This window comes from Sus scrofa, chromosome 7 (assembly GCF_000003025.6).
Source record: "Sus scrofa isolate TJ Tabasco breed Duroc chromosome 7, Sscrofa11.1, whole genome shotgun sequence".
In the NCBI taxonomy this organism is placed as follows: Eukaryota; Metazoa; Chordata; class Mammalia; order Artiodactyla; family Suidae; genus Sus; species Sus scrofa.
This window is the reverse complement of record NC_010449.5, coordinates 15,910,207-15,936,007: the sequence shown is the minus strand read 5'-3', so window position 1 is coordinate 15,936,007 and position 25,801 is coordinate 15,910,207. Positions and strand designations below refer to the sequence as shown.

Sequence of the window (25,801 nt, the reverse complement as noted above, 5' to 3'; positions counted from 1 at the left end):
TATATGATGTACATGAATCTGTGTATATAACACCGTATCAAAACTCTAAGAAATTCTTAACTTTCAGAATCACGAAGCTGCAATGAAGGAAGGACCACAGGAAAGTCTCTGAAAATCCCTGAATGTTGAAATCATTCCCCTTAAATTAACTATCAAATACATATTGGGAAAGTGGGAAGAGTAGGAAACTTTAAAGTGCTGTGGTTTATTCCATTCTCTTTTAATATTAAGCTTCTTTAACCTTAATGTATGTTAACAGATTTAAGGAATTAATGAGCTACTCAAACAAGTTGCACCTTATGCAAAGCTTAGCTTCTACGTAAGTGTGAAAGCAATGTAATGGTAAAGCTATCAAGTGTTTGTCCTCAGATTCAAAAACTCCCACTTTATATATATATACAATGGAGTATTACTCAGCCATAAAAAAGAACAAAATAATGCCATCTGTAGCAATGAGGATGGACCTAGAGATTATCATACTAAGTGAAGTTAAATCAGAAAGACAAATACCATATGAGATCACTAATGTGTGGAATCTAATAAAAAATAATATAAAAGAACTTACAAAAGAAACAGACTCAAAGACTTTGCAACCAAATTCATGGTTACCAAAGGGGAAATGTGGGGGTGGGGGATAAATTAGAGGGTTGGGACTGACATACACACACTACTATATATAAACAGATGGATAGAGAATTCCTGCTGTAGTGCAGCAGATTAAGGATCCACCGTTGCCACAGCTGTGGCACAGGTTGGCAACTGCAGCTCGGATTTGATCCCTGGCCCCGGGAACTTCCATATGCCGCAGATACAGCCAAAAAACAAATAGATAACAAGGACCTACCGCATAGAGAAATCTACTCAATACTGTGTAATAACCTATATGGGAAAAGAATGTGAAAAGGAATAGACATATGTATAACTGATTTACTGTGGTGTACATGTGAAACTAACACAACTTTGTAAGTCAACTATACTCCAACATAAAAAAAGAGAATAAACAAAAATAAAAAACCTCCCACTTTAGCACCCTCCTCTAGGCAAAGAAAAATGACCACAATCTAGGACAAGTACAGTGAGGCAACACAGCAATGATGATGCAGGCAACGAGGGAATAATTTCACATGTGATCTCCAGCAAACACATATATGGTGGGCTGACACCCAAGCTGGACCATGCTGCCTCTGAAAAAGGTCAATTTGTTCAGTTCTGATATATACACTACTGAAAAGTTTTAAAAGAAATAAATCAGAACATAATAAAGTGTTAACTAATTTAATACTTCTAATAATTTTATTAGAAGACTATTTGTAACGTGAAATTCACTTTTTGTATACAATGGCATGGCTGCAGTGATCAGGTAATATAATACTGCCATCTATTGTCCGAGAGCCAAAAATACAACATGTTTTTAATCCAAACCCAGTTTGTTTTTTTTTTTAATTTTCATTTATTGAAATAGTTGACGTACAACATTATGCTATTTCAGGTGCACTACACAACTGTTTGAGATTGCATACATTATGAAATGATCACAAGTATGGTAACCATCTGTCCCCATACAAAGTTACTACAAACCCATTAGAATTTCAAAGGCCAAAAAGTCAACATTATTTTACATGTTCTAGTATCAACATCTCAAAAATTGTTTTACCCCCAAAACCAGAAACAATGGTGCAAAAGAAATAGATTTTTAAGTGAAATTTTCATGATAATTTCCCATCTGCCAATTTTAAACACAGGCTATTTCTAAATGAATTATCAAAAAAATGTTTTACAGAATCTCAAAAGGATAGTATTCATCATGAAGCAATTAAGCAAAAGTGAAGTTTCTGAAAAAACAGTCTATGTCAACTTGTCACTCATAAAAACTCTAAAATATTAAAACCAGAATATATTTCAAGTTGTTCAATACCAGAATGCCAGCAATTTTGCAGAGATTACTCATTGTAATACAACTTAGCTTTCCAGAGTTTATCCACAAAAATTAATGCAACTACATGTAAGTTGAAATATTACCACTTGCATGCTACAAGAAATGCAAACAAGAAGTTGAAGTGACCTGAAAAGGTCAGGCCACAAGTGGAACAGGATGAAAAATGATACTCAAGTTCCCAAAGAAAGATGATTAAAAAAAAAAAAAAAAGTTTTCCCACATTTACTAGTAAGAAAATTGAGAAAAAGAGCTTAAAACCTTTTATCAAAATAATTTGATTAACATGCAAGTTATGAAGTATTACTGAGCATTCACTCTGAAAATAATACCAGGCTGAAAAAGTCAGGACATGGAGCCAAAATACTTTAGAATTAACAAGAGTGAACGAGATTTTTTTCTTTCTCTCTGTAAAAGGGAAAGATTCTAAACAAACATGCAATTCTACTCTCAAACATAAGGAAAAGCATTGCTCAGGATTTAAAAAACAACAAAGCTAATGTTACTCTACTTGTACGGATAACGCACAATTAGTACAAAATCAAAACCAGCACCACTTAGTAGGCTGTTGGTTGAAACGTGTAGTTTTATGCCTTATATCATGAGAAGAGGAAATTTCTGTTGAGACGGAAAATTAAAAACTAAATATTCCCATGTTCTTTCTAAAGAAGAAAAAAAAAAAAAAAACTGAACGTGGAGATCAGAAAAATCAGCCTGCATCCTGTATCACAGTAAGAAGAATCCCAACACCCTTTTCAAAAATTTCGTTTCACCATTTTTGAGATGTTTCATTTCACTAAAGCATCGCAAAATGTAAACAAAAATTTTAGCATAGAGAATTTAAATATTAGGAACTTGAATAGAGAAAACCATTCAGTTGCTATAAAGAATAATAGAATTCCTTATGTAATAACAAGCAATTCTCCTCCATTTCTAGTCACCTAGGACTCATTTTAAAATAAGAACATGGAGTTCCCATTGTGGCTCAGCAGTAACCAAGAGCATCCATGAGGACGCAGGTTTGATTCCTGGCCTTGCTCAGTGGGTTAGGGATCCGGTGTTGTGGTGAGCTGTGGTGTAAGTCATAGATGCAGCTGGATCCCGCATTGCTGTGGCTGTGGCATAGGCTGGCAGCTACAGCTCCAATTCGACCTCTAGCCTGGGAACTCCTCTATGCCTCGGGTGTGGCCCTAAAAAGACAAAAAGACAAAAATAAAATAAAGTAAAATAAGGACAACTCCTTACAAGATTGCATAGGAAAAATGGGTGAATTTTAAGGGTTAATATAATCTAAATTATACTTCAGTAATTTAAATTGCTTAAATTTTTTTAAAACAAAAACATTAGTTTAGCAACAAAAAAATGAGTTGCTTAAAATTTAAAAAAAAAACTTATAGGAAAAGCATTCATCACAATATGCCAATTAAGATATGCAGTATCTTTACAACACTTTAAGAAATGTATATATTCAGCTCCATCCATTTTCAGGTGATATAATAATGTTACCATACTTCTACAAAGTCTACTCATTCCTGACGCCACAAAGGCAACACTGAGAGTTTTCCAGAAAGTTATGCATAACATATGGCAATTAATTATATATATCAATAGCCCCCCAAATAGAAGCATTTTTAAGACCCAATTATGAAAATGGTTTCTCAATTATATGTGTCCACATCCTTCTAAATGATGGAGTCTTTCATTACTACACATACCCTAATTAATTCTTACCCTGACTTTCATTTCAGTCTTTGGTTTCATTTAGGAAATCAAATCTGTTCTCTGCAATTTCCACTTTAAAAAAATCATACTTTAATCCCCTGAAACAGCTGCTTATCTTCCACAACTTCAACCAATGCATCTTTTACCCTGTCATCCTTCCCCGTCAATTTTCCTCGGTAAAAGAGAGAGATAGCTGCAGAGCAAATCTTTACTCAGTTCCTTCTGAGATCACAAAATGGTTTTTCCTGGCGCAGGCTAGCCATTCCAGAACTCCCCAAGGAGAAGATTCCAAAATGTCATCCACCTAAAACAGAAGGTCTGATGAAAAGGAAACCGTCCAGTTTGACTGCTTCAGCCCCCATTGTTTATTATACAAATAATGTGCCTAGAAGTCTCATTTTATATTTAGTATCTCCAAGTTATGTTCTATGCCCAAATCCTCACGTTGCGTGTTGTCCTGTTTCTGTCTGGGCGGATAAAAGGGAGGGAAGCTACCAAACCTCTTTAGGACGTTTATCCTTGAAAGTTAGAGTTTGTTGGAGAGACTTCATGGAAAGATACGGCTCTGTGATCCAGTAACAACTGTCATCCCTGACACAAATGGTTATCTTGCTGGAAGTTACACCCTGAAAAAGCATCAAATCTACTACCCCTGGGCCATCAGCTCCTCATAAAAGGCCAGCTTTCTATAAAATTCTCAACCTTATAGGTGATACAATAGCAGCTAAAAAGTAATCAGAAACATATTAAGACTTATGAAGGATGTTCTTACTAGTTCGTGCAAACAACCTAACATTACCACAATAACCAGGGAGGGAAAGTGAAAGTAAATCACTGAGAAGAAAGCATTTTTAAATATAATCATAGACTATAGTTTTCCAGGATATAGGAAATATATTTTAAAAATGTCTAAAATTAATTGGAAATGCCCACCTGAGTACATTTTACAGATCAACAAATATACTTCCTATTTGAGTGTATGAAAGGCTCTGTTTACCTTTATATAACCCTTTCTATGTTTAACTTCTGAGCTTCAGAATAATGCTAAGATTCAACTATTATCTACAAGCTCATGGTCACCCTTTGCACTGCAGACCTCTGCAAACAATCACAATAGAATTTATTTTCGCTGTAATTCCAGATGGACTTCAAAACCTTCAGATAAAAGCATCATCTTTGGCTAAAGAATAAAGAATTTCTGCAAGGAAACTCTGCCTTACATTAACAAAATGTTCTCTTCAGCACACAACTAAACCCCTCACTGTACATACTAGTTACTGATATATATACTTTAAGTCAGAAACCTAAATATCAGGATATTTTTAAATAACTCTTTCAAAGGCTAGGTTAACAAAGTCTTTGCCCTTTGTTGATCTCAAAGCTATACAAAATTAGCAACGTGAGTTCCCGTAGTAGCTCAGCAGAAACAAGTCTGACTAGTATCCATGAGGACACAGGTTCAATCCCTGGCCTTGCTCAGTGGGTTACAGATCCAGCATTGCCAGAAGCTATGTTGTAGGTCACAGACATGGCTCGGATCTGGCATTGCTGTGGCGGTGGCATAGGCCAGCAACTGTAGCTCCAATTCAGTCCCTAGCCTGGGAACCTCCATATACCTCAATTGTGGCCCTAAAAAAAGAAAAAAAAAAAAAAAAACTAGGAACAGACATGAATTTTATAAACTCTAAGATACTATGCACATGTAAATAACTGTGTTGATGATGGCAAAGAAGCAAGAAGGCTGGATTACAGAGGAACATTTCTAGAGGCAAGTTAAAAGCCCTGCACTAAGATAACTGGTGATGCTTCTATTGAATTCAACTAGAGATTTAAGAACACAAAAATCAAGATGATGTTTTATTTATGTTCAACAAGGAAATGACTTTAATTAATGTAATTAAGGAGGGGGGAGGGGAAGACCAGGAAGCTCTCAGCTGACACTGCTATCTATAACTTAAAAAACAGCTTACTTCCAACTCTAACTCAGCATGGAAATTAATAAACTGAGCCTATTCCCATGGAATGGAGTCCAGTGGTATGTATGCCCCTTTCTCTGCCCTCCAAAATAAGAATGGCTTTAATAAGATCACATGTAAAAGACTACTAAAAGAGAAGAAATTGTAAAAAAAAAAAAAAAAAAAAAAAAAAAAAAACCAAAAAAAACCCAAAAAAAAAAGACAAAACCTACTCTAATAAGACTTTAATACTATTAAATTTCCATAATGGACTGCCTTTAAAATACCAACTTTGAGATTCTACACAGCACAAAGGGCAGAGGCTGGGGTTACAGTCATGTCTCAATTACAGCTCTAGTATGCTCGGTGGGGGAAGTTAGATAGTCATGTGCCTTTCTTAGAGTCTCAATCTCATCTTTTTTTTTTTTTTTTTTTTTTTTTTGTCTTTTTGCCTTTTCTAGGGCCACTCCCACGGCATATGGAGGTTCCCAGGCTAGGGGTCCAATCAGAGCTGCTGCTGCTGGCCTATGCCAGAGCTACAGCAACGTGGGATCCGACCTGAGTCTGCAACCTACACCACAGCTCACGGCAACGCCGGATCCTTAACCCACTGAGAAAGGTCGGGAATCAAACCCGCAACCTCATGGTTCCCAGTTGGATTCATTAACCACTGCGCCACGACAGGAACTCCTCAAACTCATCTTAAAATAGGAAATAACCACATGCCAAAGTTATTCATTTGATCCTTGCAGTAACTTATATGAAAGGACAAACACATAGTAGGCTTTTAACCAATTCAGCTCCTCTCCCTGAAAATGTGTACAAAAACCCTGATTTCACTTTGACAGCCAGCGCAAAAATAAGGTCTTCTGTAAGAGAAGAATGGCTGTATTTTGAAGTAGCTGAAGTCTACTGCTTTTTCACCTTCCCACAATTAACCTACTCCTCATCTTAATATCCTTTATTATGCAGGTAAACTCAAGATATTAATGAAATGTCATGGTCATCAGTTCATAAAACAGATAAGAAAGCAGGCAAAGTTTGTTTCTTTTTATAAGAAACTTTATGTGTGCTCATATTTTAATTATTTGCAAGAAGTATGATTTTCAAAAATCCAGGTCCAAAAACAAAAGTGTAGCTTTAATATCCTTAAAATTCTACTGTCCACATCTGTGGTTGTTAAGAGTATTCCTTACACAAACATTTCCATATGTCAATTTAATACACCCCACTGACCTCAGCCTTAAAATTTAAAACCACTTCAAACTAAATGGCCCGATCTAGAAAATATGCTTACACTTTAGTCAATTACAATACTGTGTCCTTTACCAAATACACTGTGTTTGTTTCTACAGCACAAAGAGATTTTAACTTTCTTAACTCAAACCTGAGACTTTATAGTCTGACTTGACATTAACATCAAGCACTTCTAAAATATAAACTGGAGACATTCTTTTAATAATTATAAAAAAATGAAAGAATCCATTTTAAAAGCTTGACTAAAATAACTTGTAAGATTTAGCACACAATATGAAGGCTTTTCCTCTGCCAGAAAACAATAATCCTTTTGTCTGCTGGAATCCTCTTGTCCATGTCTCCTAGCACTATACCCTGTTAACACATATCATGTTCAGAGAATATGTGCTGAATGAATAAACTTTATACAAATACACAAAGAAACCATCAAGAATTGTAACAGCCCAGCAATTTTAAAATGATTTCTCTGAAACTGTGGGTACCCAAGCTAAATGCTCTATTCTGACTCGGGTAAGCTTATCACAAATATTCCATACATATAACACACATTACTCTCATGTGTTTATGAACTAGAACCTGGTGATGGATTTTTTTCCACTAACCAAAGGCAATGCTAAAAACACTCACAGCAGACATGACCCCACACTAAACAACACAGTTTTCTCCAGGGAGTTCTCTTGTGGCACAGCTGGTTAAGGACTCGGCATTCTCACTGCAGTAGCTCAGGTTGCTGCTGTGACACAGGTTCAGTTCCTGGCCCAGGAACTTCCACATGCCGTGAGTGCGGCCAAAAATATATATACACGTATATACAGCTCTCTCCAACATCTTTCTATCTCTCCAACATATCTCTAGCATACCTTTATCTATATGATGGCCGACCCTAAAGCAGTCGCCATACTTTCATTCCACCACTGGGCTAGGCAATGGTTATGAGTTCTTTGCTGAAATTATATGAGTTAAGAGGTTCTTTTTTTTTTTTTTTTTTTTTTAGGGCCACACCCATGGCACTTGGAAGTTCCCAGGCTAGGGGTCAAATTGGAGCTGTAGCTGCGGGCCTACACCACAGCCACAGCAATGCCAGATTCTTAAACCATTGAGTGAGGCCAGGGATCAAACCCACCACCTCATACTTCCCAGTCGGATTCATTTCCACTGTGCCACAACAGGAACTCCAAGAGTTGTGAGGTTCTGAAGAGACCCAGAAAGTGTAAGAATCACTGCCATACACATTTCTTGGAACTCTTATAGAATAATTTTCAGAAATCAGTCAAGATAAACTAAAATGCCTTGTTTTTCACTAAAACTGTATTGTTCAATATCATGTCACCTACTTTGTTCATCAGTTTTGGTCTTGAATGACCTGTGAACATTTTAACACTAAATATACTCTCAAGATATGAAGATCTGCCACCAATGAGGACAATTAAAATAATTTACTTACATCTTCAAAAGAAATTACCCCAAAACAATAACTAAAGACAGCATTAATGGGGGGGAGAGAATTAGGGGAGTTTAGTCTACCAAAATTATTTACTAGAAGAACACAGTCATGAAATATATGTTTCTAAATCATATTAAAAAAAAAAAAAAAACCACTATAGGAGTCCCCGCTGTGGCTCTTGGAAATAAACCCGACTAGTATCCTTGAGGATGCAGGTTTGATCCCTGGCCTCTCTTGGTGGTTAAAGATCCAGCGTTGCCATGAGCTGCAGTGTAGTCTGCAGACATAGCTCAGATCCTGCGTTGCTACAGCTGTGGCAGAGGTCAGCAGCTGTAACTCTGATTTCACATCTAGCCTGGGAACTTCCATATGCTGCCCATGCGGCCCTAAAGAAAATTAAAAAAAAAAAAAAAATTGATACAAATCATCTAAGTAAATGCAAGTATATAAAAGCAATATACTACATTAATAAGAAAAATCAATTTCACATTCAAGTGATTGCTTTCTTAATTTTCCCTTTTTACTATTCCCAAATAAGAAATCAAAATTAGGTGTGCATGACAAAGCTTAATATTCTTATGTAAACACATCAGGACTGTTATTTTACATAGAAAGTACTATTCTAAGACCATAAAACTGCTAATGGACTAAAACTCAAGTTAAAACATGTTGGATGTTTAATTTCATCTAAGAAAAGTCAGGATCTGATTTGTAATGTTTTAAGAAATTATCTTCAAGCCTATTTTCTTAATTTCAAACTGCACCATCAGAACGTATTAAGGCGAGTCCAGGCTAAATTATACTCAAAATTACCAACGAATACAGAGAAGCAATTCTAGAAACAGACTTTGAGTGTTTTCACCTGTCTTAAGAGTGACGTTGCTGTCTAAAGAATGAGTTATCGAAAGCAGAGTTAATGACATATGACCATTTAGTTACTAAAGGAAACACTGTTATGAAAGGAATCCTCTCTAGTCCTCACATCCACCTGAAGCTATGACTGACCAACTGAATGCGCTAAGGCAACCTGCTATGCAATACAGACTGATGGTCAGGAGCAGTGTCTTGGAGCAGCAAACTCCACTGCCTATGTGATTTAAGGTAAGATACGACCTCTCCATTCTCACCTATGAAGGAGGGATGCTAATATGTCCTTATATCACAAAGACAACACACAAAGCACTAGGCCACTGCCTGCTACAAAGCCTTCATGTTATATTCCAATTTAATATACAAACAACAGAAACAGAGACGTGTGTATGTGCCAGATAGTACATAAATGCATTTCCTAACGTTGTCCACTAAGACAACCTAGAAGCTCTGACACTTCATGGTGGTAATAAGCACACCTCGTGCCCAGATCTCTGGCCTGGTTTTCAACACCATTCTCCTAATGAAAGGGAGCAGAGTTCCTTGGGAACGTGGTTGCTTCTGAAGCTGGAGAAAGGAAAATACAAGACCAGAATATCTTGTGGTGCCAGAAAATAAAGAACCATTTAAAAAGGTATGGGGACACGTTTAAAAGGCATAGGAACAAGCCTGAACAGGGTCCTATGCTAAAGCTGGAACAATACAGGCAACGAAATAAATAACAGCATTGAACTATAACCTACAGAATAAAATAAATATCCATGAGTCCATGCTGATATAAACAAGTAAAATAGGGCAGAAAGGACAGCTCTTCCTCAAAGAAAAATTCCAATTACTAAACACGGAAGAAAAGAGAAAATCACCATTAAGCAAATAACAGCAATAACTGTCGCAGGCAAGATCCACTAACGGATGCTAAAATTATCAAATACTAGCATTAGTAGGCAAAAGGTTGAGGAGACACAAAATATTAGTTACAGTAAGAAAAATAATAACTTTACTGTGGAGATATCTAGAAGACAAAGATCAGTGTACTAACATCATAAAATCTCTCCCATACCATATACTAGTAGGATATAATATCACTTTTGTACTCTTGCCAAAAAATGCATACCTTATTCTAACCATGAGAAACTATCTACAAAATAATCAATTTTCTTCAGAAGAGTCAAGGTCATAAAAGACAAGAAAAAAATGAGGAACTATCACAGGCTGGAGGAGGCTGAAGAGACATTATGAATAAATATAAAGTGAGATCCTAGATTGGATCCTGGAACAGAAAAAGGACATAAATGGGAAACCTGGTAAAATCAAACAAGGTCCGAGTTTATATAAGAGTATTACACTAATGCTAATTTCACAGTTTCTTAATTATAATTATATAAGATGTTAGGATTAGGAGAAGCTAGGTGAAAGGTACATATGAACTCTGCAATTTTACTACTTTTCTCTAAGTCCAATCTTACTTCAGAATCAAGCTTTAAGCTTTTTAAAAATATGATATATACACAGTCATCTCTTAGATCTGCAGGGACTAGTTCCAGACCTCAGGTGGGTACCAAAATCCACATATGTTCAATTCCCACAGTCAGTCCTCTGTATCAGAGGGTTCCACATCAAAGGATACAACCAAACATACACTGCAAACATACCAGTATATGTACTGAAGAAAATCCATGGATAAATGGATCCACACAGTTCAAACCCATATTATTCGAGGGTAAATGGCAGTTACCTATAATATGTATTAGCTATCACTATTTTTCTGCCTTAAAATCATTAAGTTATACTAAAATATCCTTTGCTGAAGCCAGTATACCTCTAAAAAACTTAGCACTGAAAAACGTAATCAATAAAACACATTACAGATGTCATTACCTGTAATTTTATATCCATAAGCAGCTAGTTGTCCAGCCATGTACTCTCCATCTGAATTATTATGAGAACAACCCCATGTTCGTATCCAAATTTTCTGAATGCCTGGAATAGTGCTGTTTTAATTGATCAAAAAAAAAAAAAGTCTCATTAAGGGATTTTTTTAAGTAAAAAATACTAGATAATTTCTGGGCATACTATGCAAAAACAAACACTGCTATACATTCACAAGCTATTCATTAAAACATCAACTAAATTTGTAATCTGTTGTTACACCAAAAGTCTAAAAATCAGTATAAAATAAGCACAGAACTGTAAGTTAAGACTCTATATATAAAAAATATCTTCTATTTCATTGAATTGTATTTTAAGTTCAATACTACTAAATACGAACACTAAATTCAACTCTCGGAAAGGTACAAATCACAATAGCACAGTCAATGGTACTAACTTAAATGGCAAATAAGGAAAAATTAAGCATCTATATGCTCAGACTACTACATACTAGTTACAATCTTTATAAGTTATAGATTAAACAGCAATCAAAATGAAAATCTGGGAGTTCCTGTCGGGGCGCAGCAGAAATGAATCCGACTAGGAACCATGAGGTTGCAGGTTCAATTCCTGGCCTTGCTCAGGGGGTTAAGGATCTGGCATTGCCGTGAGCTATGGTATAGGTCACAGATGCGGCTCAGATCCTGTGTTGCTGTGGCTATGGTATAGGCCAGCAGCTGCAGCTCCAATTTGACCCCTAGCCTGGGAACCTCCGTATACCACAGATGTGGCCCTAAAAAGCAAAAAAAAAAAAAAAAAAAAAAAAAAAATCTGTCACCTTATGGCATTATTAAAAGTACTCCATAGGGGCTCCCTTGTGGTACAGAGGGTTAAAGATCTGGCATTGTCACTGCAGCAGCTCAAGGTGCTGCTCTGGCACAGGTTTGATTCTCTGGCCCAGGAACTTCCACATGCCACAGGCACAGCCAAAAGAATAAATAAATAAATAGGAGTTCCCATCATGGCGCAGTGGTTAACGAATCCGACTAGGAACCATGAGGTTGCAGGTTCGGTCCCTGGCCTTGCTCAGTGGGTTAACGATCTGGCGTTGCCGTGAGCTGTGGTGTAGGTTGCAGACGCGGCTCGGATCCCGAGTTGCTGTGGCTCTGGCGTAGGCCGGTGGCTACAGCTCCAACTGGACCCCTAGCCTGGGAACCTCCATATGCCGCGGGAGCGGCCCAAAGAAATAGCAAAAGACAAAAATAAATAAATAAATGTCTTAAAATAAATAAAAAACAAATAAATGAAAGTACTCCATATATAAAGTTCTAAAAAATGCAATATTTTTAGGAAGGAAAAAGGACTTTCACAACTTGGATGGCTCTAATAATTAATAATTCAATAGGCATTAGCTTAAGGACATGTTCAGGACAAATTTAACAGATTTCAGTCATCATAAGCAAATTTTATATTCATAGATTTTTAAAGCTTACTGTTCCAAACAAAATAATCAAATATATTAAAACTTTCAACAATTTACTAGATAAACAGTTTAAGCATACTAAAACAATATAACTGCATAATCTTTTCTGGCTAGGTTACATTAGAATTGCACTAAACTAGAGACCTAATAAGACAGTGTAAAAACATAATAATTTGTGTCCAATGCCTTTAGATGATCTCTAAGTAACTGTAAATATGCTAAGAAAAATCAAATGCTCAAACTGCCACTCTCGCATAAGAATCACAAGTGCCAATAAAAATTTTTAATTTAGAAGCACCAATTACACACCAACTACAGTAATATCAAAGAGACCCTGCCCAGGGGAAGAAGGGTGATCCTTGCTCTGCCAGATACTGGCTTAGCCCTGCCTTTAATGGACTTGCAGTTTGAGGTCTTTTTCAAACAATGACTTCACTAAATATAAAACCATCTGAATTAAAAAAATAAATAAATCTACATTTTTCTTCTCACCAGTTCAAAGATTTGTTAAAAGAGACATTACGTCTATCATATACAGTAGTGCCAGCCTCTCCCCTGGTATGAGACTGAATTTAGTTTCAAAAAAAATAAAAAAGTTTACCTATCACTTGGTGGACTGTTTTCGTCTTGCAAGTATTTTTGGGTATTTCGCCTTCGCACCTTTGGAACGACTTGCTTTCTTGCAAAATGCCTGTCCTGTGGCTTTGAATCTTCTTGGGACACAATATCTTCTATGTCATCCAGTAGTGTATCACAGGATGCAGAAGGCATCTTCTCTATCACGGAAAGTTATAAATGACACAAGCAGAGGAGTCCCTCAGAAAATCTGTTTAACATAACATTGCCTATGAAATATTCTTGCCAAACCTGAATCTAATAAAGTCTTTAGATTTAACTTCAAGTTTACAGAAAATATGGGAGATACAGAAATACAGGAGATATCAGATAAATCTCACTGATAGTGGGACATTCCAAGGTTCAACTGGAACTATTTCTTCAACAAATCGATGTCATGGAGAAAAGAGCAGGAAAGGAACCATTCAAGATTAAAGGAGACTTAAGAGATAACAGCTAAACACACTTTATGTTCTTGATTAGGTCTTACTTTGTCCAATCATCTGTAAGACATCTTTGGAACAACCACAGAAATCAGAATATGAACTGGGTATTAGATAATATTAGGGTATCACTATAAACCATTTAAGTATTGGCCTTAAAAATCTTATTTTTTTTGAAGGATGGGATTAACATATACATACTACTATCTACAAAATAGATACAAAAAAATGTTTGCTAAAGCTTATAGTACAAAGAACTATACTTAGTATTTTGTAATAACCTGTAAGGGAAAAGAATCTTAAAAAGAATATGTGAGTGTATGCGTGTGTGGGTATAACTGAATCACTGTGCTGTAACAGCTGAAACTAACACAACATTGTAAATCAACCATATTGCAATTAAAGAAAAAAAGAGTATCTCTAGAAAAAATTCTATTTTTTAGAGATGCATACTGGATATGTAAGGTAAAATATCATATCTATAATTTATTTTAACACAAAAAATATGTTAAAACATATGGGAAAACATTTACAACTCAAATCTTAGAAAAAGATATGTTGGTGCTGTTGGTGCTTATTATCCAATTTTACTTTCCTGAATCTTCAAAAATTTTATAATTAAGAAAAGAAAATGTGGACACAGCTTCCAGGAAAATGCAACAAACATATTTTCCCTATCCCTCGTGCTAAGCACAACTAGGATTCAGGACATTATATATAAACTAAACATAAGAAGACTTTGAAGAATGGAGAGATGGCACACTGGCTAGGGACCTTGGAACCCAAAGAACAACACAATGGCAAGTTCCTTGGCTTCTCTTTTGCCTCCTATATCCCAGACTTAGAGCTGAAGAAGCAGGTAACTCAGAAATGCCAACAGGTACAGACAATAAAAGCACTCGCAAAACAAAAGCTTTTCCTCCTATCAAAGAACCAGAAAAGGGGCAGCCTAGCAAGACACAAAACTTTTAGACAATAACCATTTCATTCTACATACACACACACACCAAAAAAACACAAAAGTGCGAAAAGCAATGGAGGAAAGACAGCCTTTTCAACAGTTAGTACTGGAGCGCTCACACGTTTTAAACAGATAAATGAACCACAACCTAAGTCTCTCACCTTATACAAAAATTAACTCAAATGGATCATGGACTAAAATGTAAAGCAATAAACAATAAACATAGGAAAAAAACATAAGAGAAAAATCTCCTAGATCCAGAATTAAGCGATTTTTTATGGGGGGAGGGGGGGCTGTGCCCAAAGCATGCAAAAGTTCCTGGGGCCAGGAATCACATCTTCACCTCGGCAGTGACTGAGCCACAGCAGTGACAATACCAGATCCTTAACTGGTGGAACTCCAAGTGAATTGTTTTTAGACCTGACACCAAAAGCATGATCCATAAAAGGAAAAAATTAACAAATCAGACATCATCAAAATCAAAGACTTTCACTCTGCAAAAGACCCTTTTGAGAGAATGAAAAGTTAAACTACAGAGTGGGAAGAAACTTTCAAACAACATATCTGACAAAGGACCAGTAACGACTACTCAAAACAGAATCATTTAAAATCAATAAATAAATAAAAGGAAATAATTCAATTAGAAAATAGAAGACATACACAGACATTTCACCTAAGAGGATATACAGAGGGAAAATAAGCACATGGGAAGAGATTCAAAATGACTAGCTATTGAGAAATAGAAACTAAAACCACAGTGAGATATCACTGCATACCTACCATAATGACTAAAATAAAAAAGTGACAACACTAAATGATGGCAAGGATGCAGAGAAGCTGGATCACTCATACAGTCCTAGAAGGAATATAAAATGGTACACCTGCTCAGGAAAACAGTTTTGCATTTTCTCAAACGCATCACGCCACTACAATCCAACCCAGCAACTAGACTTCTAGAAGTTTATCCAAGAGAAGTAATATGACATACTCACACAAAAACTTAAACACAGATGTTCATAGCAGCTTTCTTTGTTAACAGCCAAAACTTGAACCCAGCTGCCCTTTGATAGGTTGAATGGTTAAATTAACGGAGGCACATCCAATGTGGTGAAATATTACTCAGCAACAAAAAAGAATGAACTACTGACACATGCAACAACCTGGATCAAACTCCAGGGAATTATGCTCAGTGAACACAGCCAGTGGCAAAAGGTTACACAGTGTACGATTATATTTACATAACATACTTGAGATTGAAATAACAAAATTATGGAAGTGGAGGACACAAGAGTGGTTAGCCAGGGATTAAGGAGAGGATGGAGTGAGAGGAAAGTGAATGTGACTACAAAGGGCAACAACCCTCGTGGTGATGAAAATGTTCTATATCCTGATCATAACAATGTCAATATCCTGGTTGTGATATTATTAGTTTTGCAAGATGTTACCATAGAGGAAGACTGCGTAAAGTGTACAGCACCTCCATGTAATTTTTTTAACTGTTAAGTGCATGCACAATTATGTTAAAATACTTACGATAAGAAAAAAAATATGGGAAAAAAAAAGAAAGTAAATGTTAGACATACCTCAGGAATATTGCAGGTTCAGTTACAGACCACCACAATAAAGCAAATATTGCAATAAATGAGTCACGCAATTAATAATAGCTTACTATGTAATCTCTTAGGTGTGCAACAGCACTATGCTTAAAAAAACAATGTACATAACTTAAAAATACTTTGCTGCTAAAAAGCCACTAACCATCATCTGAGCTCTGAGAAGTTGTAATCTTCATGGAGGATCTTGCCTTGATGTTTCATGGCTACTTACTTATCAAGGTGGTGGTCACTGAAGGGTGGGGTAGCTGAGGCAATTGTTTTTCTCTTTTTAGGGCCACAAGTGCAGCACATGGAAGTTCCCAGGGTGGTGGTCGAATCGGAGCCGCAGCTGCCAGCCACAAGCCACAGTCATGCCAGATCTGAGGCCCATCTGTGACCTACACCACAGCTCACAGCAATGCTAATTCTTAACCTCTGAACGGGGCCAGAGATCAAACCCACATCCTCATGGATACTAGTTGGGTTCGTTACCACTGAGCCACAACAGGAACTCCCAATTTTTTAAAAATTAGACAACAATGCAGTCTGCCTCATCAACTGACTCTTCCTTCCACGAACAATTTCTCTGTAAGCATGCAATGCTCTTTAATAGCATTTTACCCACAGTAGAAATTCTTTTGAAATTAAAGTCAATCCTCTCAAACCCTCCCTCTGCTTTGTCAACTAAGTTACGTAATACTCTAAATCCTTTGTTGTCATTTCAACAATTTTCACAGGATCTTCATCAGGAGTAGATTCCATCTCAAGAAACTACTTTCTTTGCTCAAACCTCAGCAGCCACTCCTCATCCATCTAAGTTTTAAGACTGCAGCAATTAGTCACTTTTTCAGACTCTACTTCAATCACAGGCCTCCTCCTTCCCTAGATGTAGCGCAGGTGCACGTGACCCATGCCTGCCAGAGCAACTCTTCCTCCTGGCCAGAGTGATGGTTCAGAATTGGACATGACAAGTCCAGCCAATCAGAATCATCATAAGGACTTCTCCTCTATGCCAGGGCTCACAGGAGAGCTGGCTTCTCTTTCACTGAAGTAGCCAAGTTAGGAGAATATCAACTTGAGGATACTGGGGGGCATCTTTTTTTTCTAAGTTTTATTGAAGTAGAATTAATTTATAAAGCTGTGATAATTTCTACTGTACAACAAAGTGACCCAGTCATATAGAGACACATATCCATTCTCTCTCAAGATTCTTTTCCCACATAGATGATCACAGAATACCAGGCAGAGTTCTCTGTGCCATACAGCAGGTCCTCACTGGCCAATCAGTCCACATACTTCTGTGTGTATATGGTGGCGGCCATCTTTCTGGCCGCAAAGCAGAAGCCTGCATAAGGAAGCCAGCCTTATAAGAACCCAAGAGATAAAGAGCGATACCGACATAATTTGAGCACCTGGATCCAACTAATGCCTGAGGCCAAATGCAGCCCTGCTCTGCCCAGCTGTGCGAGCTAATAAACTCTCTCTGCAGCCTAATTTGTGTTGAGTTTTCTGCTCTTGGAAACAAGAACCCTGGCCAACTCAGCACACTAGGTAAGGTGAAATGAACTAGGCGGGTTTTTCTCAAATTGTTTCTATTTATTAACGGTGAAAAAACAGTTGTTTAATCAAATAAATTTGAGAAATTCTGCCTTTTACAGATTCCCAGTATGCGTTAGTTGAGCAAGGACTGGGCAAAACAAAGTAAAGAAATTCATTTGTCTTAGGAATTTTCTGAAAATTAATTTCTCACAGATCTCCTCCTCTTGAGGCTGCAGACAATACTGAAAACAGAAGGCCTGAATGAAGCAGCCCCTCAGATTCCCTCCCATATTCTGCAGATGGGTGACTTCATTCTCTTAATGGGAAATGGTTCTTTGCCCATATATCAATCTGTTACTAAGAGTGAACTGCTCACCTCCCTAAAAACAATCCCTCTACTCCGACCTGCTCTAGCCCAGAATCCCAGCAATGCTCCCTCTTCCTGCTGTCTCTCTACTGAGTCACTACCATCTGGGTATAAACATACTGTTATTCTCTCATTTAAAAAACAAAAACCTTATCTTGACCCCACTTCCTCTACGTACTCTCTCTATCCCATTTCTAGGGGTTTGTTTGTTTGTTTGTTTTTGCTTTTTAGGGCCACACCCACAGCACATGGAAGTTCCCAGGCTAGGGGTCAATTCAGAGCTACAGCTGCTACACCACAGGCCTACACCACAACACAGCCACAGCAATGCAGGATCAAGCCGCATCTGCGACCTACACCACAGCTCATGGCAATACCAGATCTCCAACCCACTGAATGAGGCCAGGGATCAAACCGCATCCTCATGGACACAGTTGGATTCGCTTCAGCTTTGTCACAACGGGAACTCCCCATTTTTAGCCTTTAAAAGAAAACTCTTTGCAAGAACTCTCTCCTATTTCCCCCTTCAACTCTCTAATAAGCCAGGCTTTCACACCCCCCCCCACTCTACCAAAGCTGCCCATCCTGATCCCAGTGAGTCGCAATAATGTACACAATGGTCAATTCTCAGTCATCGACTCAACCCCCTCGGCAGCACCTGACACTACTGACCATTCACTGCCTCCCTAAGATATTTTCTTCAGGGTCTTCTGGGCTCCCATACTCTCCGAGCTCTCCTCCTATCATGTTAGCCACTGCCCACGTCCCCTCTGCTGGTTCCTCCTCATCTCTCCAGCTTCTCGTGGTTGGAATGGCCCCATGGCTCGTTACAGGACTCTTCTCTTCTCTGGTTACAGACACACCCTAGGTGATCTCATCCAGCCTTGAAATACCAAATATATGCTTACATAACCAGCCCCAGTCCTCCCCTCAACTTCAGACTCGGATGTCCAACCACCTATTCAACACCCCTGATTGAATGTCCAGTAGTTTCTTCCAAACTTAAAAGTCGCAAACAGAACTCTTGATCCTCTCCGCACCAACCTTCCACACACTCAGGCCAAAAATCCCAGAATCGTCCCTCGTTCCCCTCTTCCCTTCACCCTAAAACCAATCTACCAACAAAATCCTATCGGCGCCATCTTCCAAATATACTCAGAATCTGACTATTTCCAATCACAACCATTTCTGTCCAAATCAACATTAACACTTAGCTGGATTATGGTTAATAGTCATCCTGCTTCTACCCTTTATTCCCAAGGACACTTGCAGCACATAAGCCAGGGATCCCTTTAAAACCTAAGTTCATCTCAAGCTTCGATCAAAACCAGCCATTGGTATTCTGTCTCAGATTAAAAACCCTCAGGCAAGAAATTGCCACAAAGGTCTGCAAGGACATACATAATCGGCTTTCCATTACCCTCTGACCGTATTTCCCACCCGCTCTCCCCTGTCATCGCCCCTTTCATTCTATTCGGGCACATAGGCTTCCTGGCTAATTCACGCCCACCAGGCATACACTCATCTCAAGGTCTTGCCTGGAACGCCTTCAAGCCCTTTGGGATTTTTCTCAAATGTCACAGTGAGGCCTTTCTGAGCAACTCCCACCTCACCACGTACACACACTTCCTTCCTCCTCTCCTGCCTTGACTTCTTACCATGGCCCTTCATCGCCTGCTTAGCTATTAGAGGGGAGCAAACCTGCCACCTGGAAATGTGTCTCTGGCATGTGAATTATTTAGAGCTGAAAACAAAGCCCAAAAAACTCAGGAAGAAACTTTGCCCTTCCCCTTGACTGTGTAAAAGAATGTAAATAGGGGAACCTGTTCCAGGAAGGGAGCCAGCGCCCCAGATAACCACAGTAGGAACCACGTGCAGAGACAGGGAGGAACCTGGCAAAGTCTGTTTGCTAAAATTCCTCTGATACCAAACATTTGCTTTTCTACTTCATGGCAACTGCTTTCCTCCTCTGAGATCCCAAACCACTACCCCCCAAACCTCTTTTGTCTTTAGCTGAAGATGGTATTTAAGGTAAATGTTACAGCCATCTTGAGGAGTTGCTCAGGTTTTTTTTGAGTCTCTAAGTCATCCAACTTTCATTTGATTTGCTCCTGTTAATCTATTCCTTAGACCAGCCAGAAGAACTGAGAAGGGTAGAGGAAAATTTCTTCTTCCACAGCAGTATGTTCACTACTGTGTTACTATCTCTTTCTACTAAGATACATACCCGGGGGGGAGGGGGTGTAAAAGGCTTCTGGGTGCTTTATCCCAGGTGGTGCCTAGAATGATCTAGAACATTCCAGCTTCTCAGTAAATATTTTTGTCTGTACACTACCCAGTCTAACAAAATATGGCCCCAAGCTGCTACTCCTGCCACCTCCCACTCTGCTCCGACTGTAATAACCTTTCAGACATTCCCCAGGCATGCCAAACTAGCTTCTGACTCAGGGCCTTCACACTTGCTATTCCTCTGCCTGGAATATCATCCCCAGATATTTGAATGGCCTGCTGCCTACTTTTCTACTCAAATGACACCTCCTCCGAGAGGCTTCTTCCTAACCACCCTATCTAAAGCAGCCACACACAGATCAGGGATCCCACATACTCTCACTGACCTCTAAGCCTGCTTTATGCTGCATTTTTTTTCCTAACAGTTACCTACTTGACATCATATATATATAACTGCATCTGTCTTTCTCTCTACAGTGTAAGCTCCAAGAACAAAGGGGCCATCTCTTTTTCACCACTATAACACCTATAACAATGCCTAGCACACAGCAGGCACAGAATATTTGTTGAATGAATGGATGAATGAATAAAATGCTTGTTTAAGCTGAATTCAGTTAGTCTTTTTATAACAGAGAAGGAAATTCTTACACTGGGTGGGGAGGTAAGACAAATACCTAACCCTTACATGCCCTTCTATCACTATGATTTTACAAACAACTAAGTTAAGTGTGAAAGACCGGGTCGCGCCTTTCAATGTTACTAAAGAATGACTTGAGGATTATAAATGTAATGACGTATTAAAAGCCCTATTTTTTTTTTTTTTAATTTCACAACTGTGGATGAATCCACTAAAGGAAAAGAGTATGGAAGGAGAGAGATGAAAAGGCATCCACTGCAGTAGACATAAGTATCAGAGTCTGGGAGGCAGAGAACACCGCTAAGCCTCTTTTACAGAACTGAAGTCCAGGGGAACTAAAGGATCTGTTCACTGATAGAGCTAGAATTAGAACCTAGGGCTCCTCTCAACAGCAACCTCTCCCCACATGGCTCGCCTCACTGGCAAAGCACACGTAGTAAGAGTCTAATGCGACCCTAAGAAAGAAAAACATTCCATGAAGAAAAAAAAAAGAGGGTGCAAGGAAAAACCGGCAACTCACTTATGAAATGCAAATAGCCATTAAGTATAGGAAAGAATGCTCCAACACGCTAAGAGCATGTGTTTAACCAGAGTTATTTTCCATCTACCCCACTGATAAAAAAGACTGACAAAAACCCTACTGTTAGCTACAAGCATGGAAAAACTGGCATACCCTTTCTGAAGGGCAATCTGGCAATACATATCAAACTTTAATACATAATAAACAACAAGGTCCTTAAATAGCACAGGGAAAGATATCCAATCTCCTAGGATAAACCATACTGGAAAAGATATAAAAAAGAATACACACACACACACACACAAAATGAGTCACTCTGCTATACCTCAGAAATTAGCACACACTATAAATATATTGTTTTAATTAAAAATACATATTTTATACTTTATATAAAAATATTTTACATTTTAGATATTTTTATGTATAATTATATATATATCCTTTGACCTATCAATCCCATTACTAGAAATTTACCTGAGACAAATGAACCAAATATATTATGCAGACGTTCCTAAACCTGCCTGCCTATCATAAGCACTTGAACAAACTCCCTCATCACTATTAATAAGCTTAAGTTTTTACTTCCAACAAACTGGCAAAGGGAATTGGTAGTCTTAAGAAATTATTAAATAAGTGACTAGTATGGAAATGAAAGTCTGGGAATAAAAGGAAAGCAAGGTAATAGTTAAATGTAACAACAGACTCATACAGTTTTTTCTCAAAAGGAGAGGAAATCAGTTTAATAAGGGGAATAAAAACACTAAGTGAAAAAGGAGATGCTGAAAATGATGGAGAGCAAACAGTATCAGAGTACTGGTTACTTATACAAGAGAGCTTTTGTAACAGCAAATACCCAGGCCCCATCTGCATTAGAATCTCTAGAGTGGAAGGAGTCCCTCTTATGTCTCAGTGGGTTAAGTATCCATGAGAACGTGGGTTCGATCTCTGACTTTACTCGGTGGGTTAAGGATCCAGCATTGCCATGAGCTGCAGTGCAGGTCACAGACATAGCTCAGATCTGGCATTGTTGTGGCTGTGGCATAGACCAAAGCTCTAGCTCTGATTCATTCATCTCCTAGCATGGGAATTTTCATATGCCGCAGGTGCAGACCTAGAAAGACAAAAAAAAAAAAAAAAAAAGAATCTCCAGGAGCTCCCGTCGTGGCGCAGTGGTTAACAAATCCGACTAGGAACCATTAGGTTGCAGGTTCGATCCCTGGCCTTGCTCAGTGGATTATGGATCCAGCATTGCCGTGACCTGTGGTGTAGGTTGCAGACGCGGCTCGGATACTGTGTTGCTGTGGCTCTGGCATAGGCCAGCGGCTATGGCTCTGCTTAGACCCTTAGCCTGAGAACCTCCATATGCCGCAAGAACGGCCCAAGAAATGGCAAAAAGACAAAAAAAAAAAAGAATCTCCAGAGTGGAATTTAAGGATGGGAACTTAAACTTCCCAGATGATTTCACTATACACCCCTGACCCAGAACTACTCTAACCACTGTTCTCCCACAGCAAAGATTCTTAGTCTTGAGTGTTCATTATATTCATCTGAGGAGCTATGGAAAATTACCAGCAACTGAGCCCTTGACTAGTTGAATCCAACTCTCAAACAGTGCCTGGGCATCAGTATTTCTTAAAACTTTCCAATGGTTTTCCTATGTGATGCCATAATTCTGAACCAAAGTCCTACACCAGTAGTTTTCACAGTGTGGTTCCCACAACTGCACAATTACTGTCACTGGAGAACTCGCTAGAAATGAAAAGTACTGGGTACCACCCAAACCTGCTGAATCAGATATTCTCAGTAAAGCTCAACAATCTCTAACAAGCTGTCCAGGTGATTTTGACATGCACTAAAGTTTGAAGATCCCTATGCTAGAGTTATTCTTCATAAAAATCATCTAGAATGCTTGTCAAAGTGCATTACCTGCTCAGATGATTTTCAACAAAAATGCCAAGAAAATTCAGTGGGGAGAAGAATACTGTTTTCAACAAATGGTGCTGGGACAACTGAACAGCCACGTGCAAAGAATAAAACTGGATTCCTGCTTTACATAATACACAAAAGTTCACTCAAATTGATTACAAATGTAAATTGAAGAGTTAATGCTGTAAAACTCTTATAACAAATCATAGGTGTAAATGTTCATGACATTAAGCGATGCTTTCTTAGTTATGACACCAAAAAAGCAAGCAACAAAAGAAAAAACAGACTGGACTTACATTTAAAACTTTCCTGCTTCAAAGGATATTATCAACAAAGAGACAACTTATATAATTGGAGAAAATACTTGCAAATCACAGGTCTGATAAGGGTCTAGTATCAAAATGAATACAGAACATTACAATCCAATAATAGAAAGACAAATGACCCAATGTAAAATAAGAGCAAAATTTCTGAACAGGCCGTTCTCCGAAAAGACAGACGAATGACCAATACTACATGATAAAACATCAAATCATTAGCTATCAGGGAAACACAAATCAAAACCACAAGGAGATACCACTTAACACACACCAGGTTGGCTAGAATAAGAGAACAACAATGTTGATGAAGATGTGGAACAGATCACCCAGAGGAAAAAGAACAGAATTAGAAGAGGAGAGGGGACAAGACCAAGCCTCAAGAGACTCCACATTTAACTGCCAAATAAAAGAGAACCAGCCTATAGTGAAGATCAAGAAGCAGCCACCAAAGAAGGAGGAAAACAGTGGGTCACAGAAGGAAAAGGAAGCGAGCATGTCTAAGCGGTGAACATGATCAGTGGTGCTCAATGCAGGTGATGAAAGGTTAAGTCAAATGAATGAAAATGTTCCTTGAATTTAGTGATATGGAGATCATGGCACTTCCATATAATAATGGCAGCAAAATCACTAAGAAATTAAAACTGGGCTACCTTTCTGCACATCATAATGTGTAACATGTCACTCAAACATAAGAGGTTTAAAATAAACAAGTACCTTGATTATCTCCAAATAGTCTCAAATCTTCTTAAAAGACAAGTCTGGAAAACAAAAACTGATTAGAAAAAAACAAGCTCTAAACCAGTTCACGAAACCACAGTAAGGACTCTTTAAAACTACCTAAACGGGATTAAACTCCATAAAAGCTGCTTTACAGGTAAGGTTAACGATGTTCGATCCTACTCCCAATTTCTTGCTGATTAGGACAGGTATGATAACATCTGCCGTATTTGCCATGACTGAGACCCAGCGTCTGGCCATAGTTAATAAACACTATCTAGCACAACAACACGTCTGCGTGATTTAAGAAACACTGATAATTACAAAACAGGTGTAGGGCAATGAACTAAGTATCTACATCACCTCCCAACCGAAAGACACGTGTCGTCTCGAGATTCAGAAAGAGGTTTTAACAGTGAACGAAAAGGAAAAGTGAAAAAACAAGACACCTGCTCTTCAGACCAACTTCAGTTTAAGTGCTTATTGAGATGCAACTCTAGGAAACCTAGGTCACTGCAAACTTCCCACAAACTCACTAACACAGAAAATGGGAGCCCGAAAGACGCTAGATCTGACGATGAGGAATATGGTCCCTTAAATGCCCCTTACACAGCCCCCTATAAGACCAACGACTCCGTCCTCACTTCTGGCAGCGCTACCTGCCTCTCAATTCCCCCAGCCCAGCTGGTAGGTTCCCTTTTAACTGCAAAACCAACCAGCAAACGACCCAAGAAAGACTGAAAGTGGGGAAATGAGGCTCCGCCATAAAAGGAGCTCTGGACAAACTCTGCCCCACCGGCCACCTTACCCAGTAGTCAGGAAATTACAAACTAGATCAAAGTAAAAGAATCCCACACGCTACTCGCCGGAAACTGCAGAGGCTTTAGCTGGAGCTCGCCATGACACATCCCGCCACGTTTATTTACGCATGCTCGGCGACGGTGGCCCGGAGAGATCAAACTGCATCAAGGCTGAGCGTGCGCGTTCAGGTTTAACTCAATCATCTAAAGATTACACTCGACTCCTTTGATTGCAAGAGAGAAAATACCACCTCCAAGACCCCGGATTCTTAGACTCGTTTAATAGCTAACTTCTCCTGAGCTCTTACTACGTATCGGGCACTGTGTTCAGCGCTTTACGTAAACATCATCTCCCCACTTTTTTTATTATTATTCTTATTAAGGATGGAATGGAGGAAACTGTCAGTTTAAGTACTTGCCCAGAGTGGCTCTGCCGGTAGTGACTGTCCTCTGTCCTGAACACAACTTTCCCCACTCCAAAAGAACCTGCTCGATTTATTACATTTACCAGTTTCCTCAGCCTTTGTGAAAAGAGGTCATATTAAAGAAAATGGAAAAGGATAAAGAAAGAACAGTTGGAATTAAACCTGAAAGAGATC

General features: G+C 38.5%; 1 protein-coding gene across 9 annotated transcripts in view; it reads right to left on the bottom strand.

Annotated features, from left to right (window-relative positions):
• The window catches only part of CDKAL1 (CDK5 regulatory subunit associated protein 1 like 1), a 658,999-nt gene extending 633,636 nt beyond the window's left edge, over positions 1-25,363 (bottom strand). The window contains exons 1-4 of one of the 9 annotated variants that reach the window (XM_005665616.2): positions 25,269-25,363; positions 24,400-24,443; positions 13,135-13,309; positions 11,060-11,172 (exon numbers count right to left, since the gene is read on the bottom strand). In XM_005665616.2, the coding sequence (XP_005665673.1) occupies positions 11,060-11,172; positions 13,135-13,304 (283 nt within the window). In that variant the 5' untranslated portion in view covers positions 13,305-13,309; positions 24,400-24,443; positions 25,269-25,363. Of the gene's footprint in view, positions 1-11,059; positions 11,173-13,134; positions 13,360-24,399; positions 24,458-25,210 lie in introns of all 9 variants that reach the window. The other 8 variants (XM_005665619.3, XM_005665620.3, XM_021099785.1 and 5 more) reach the window with 8 other exon arrangements.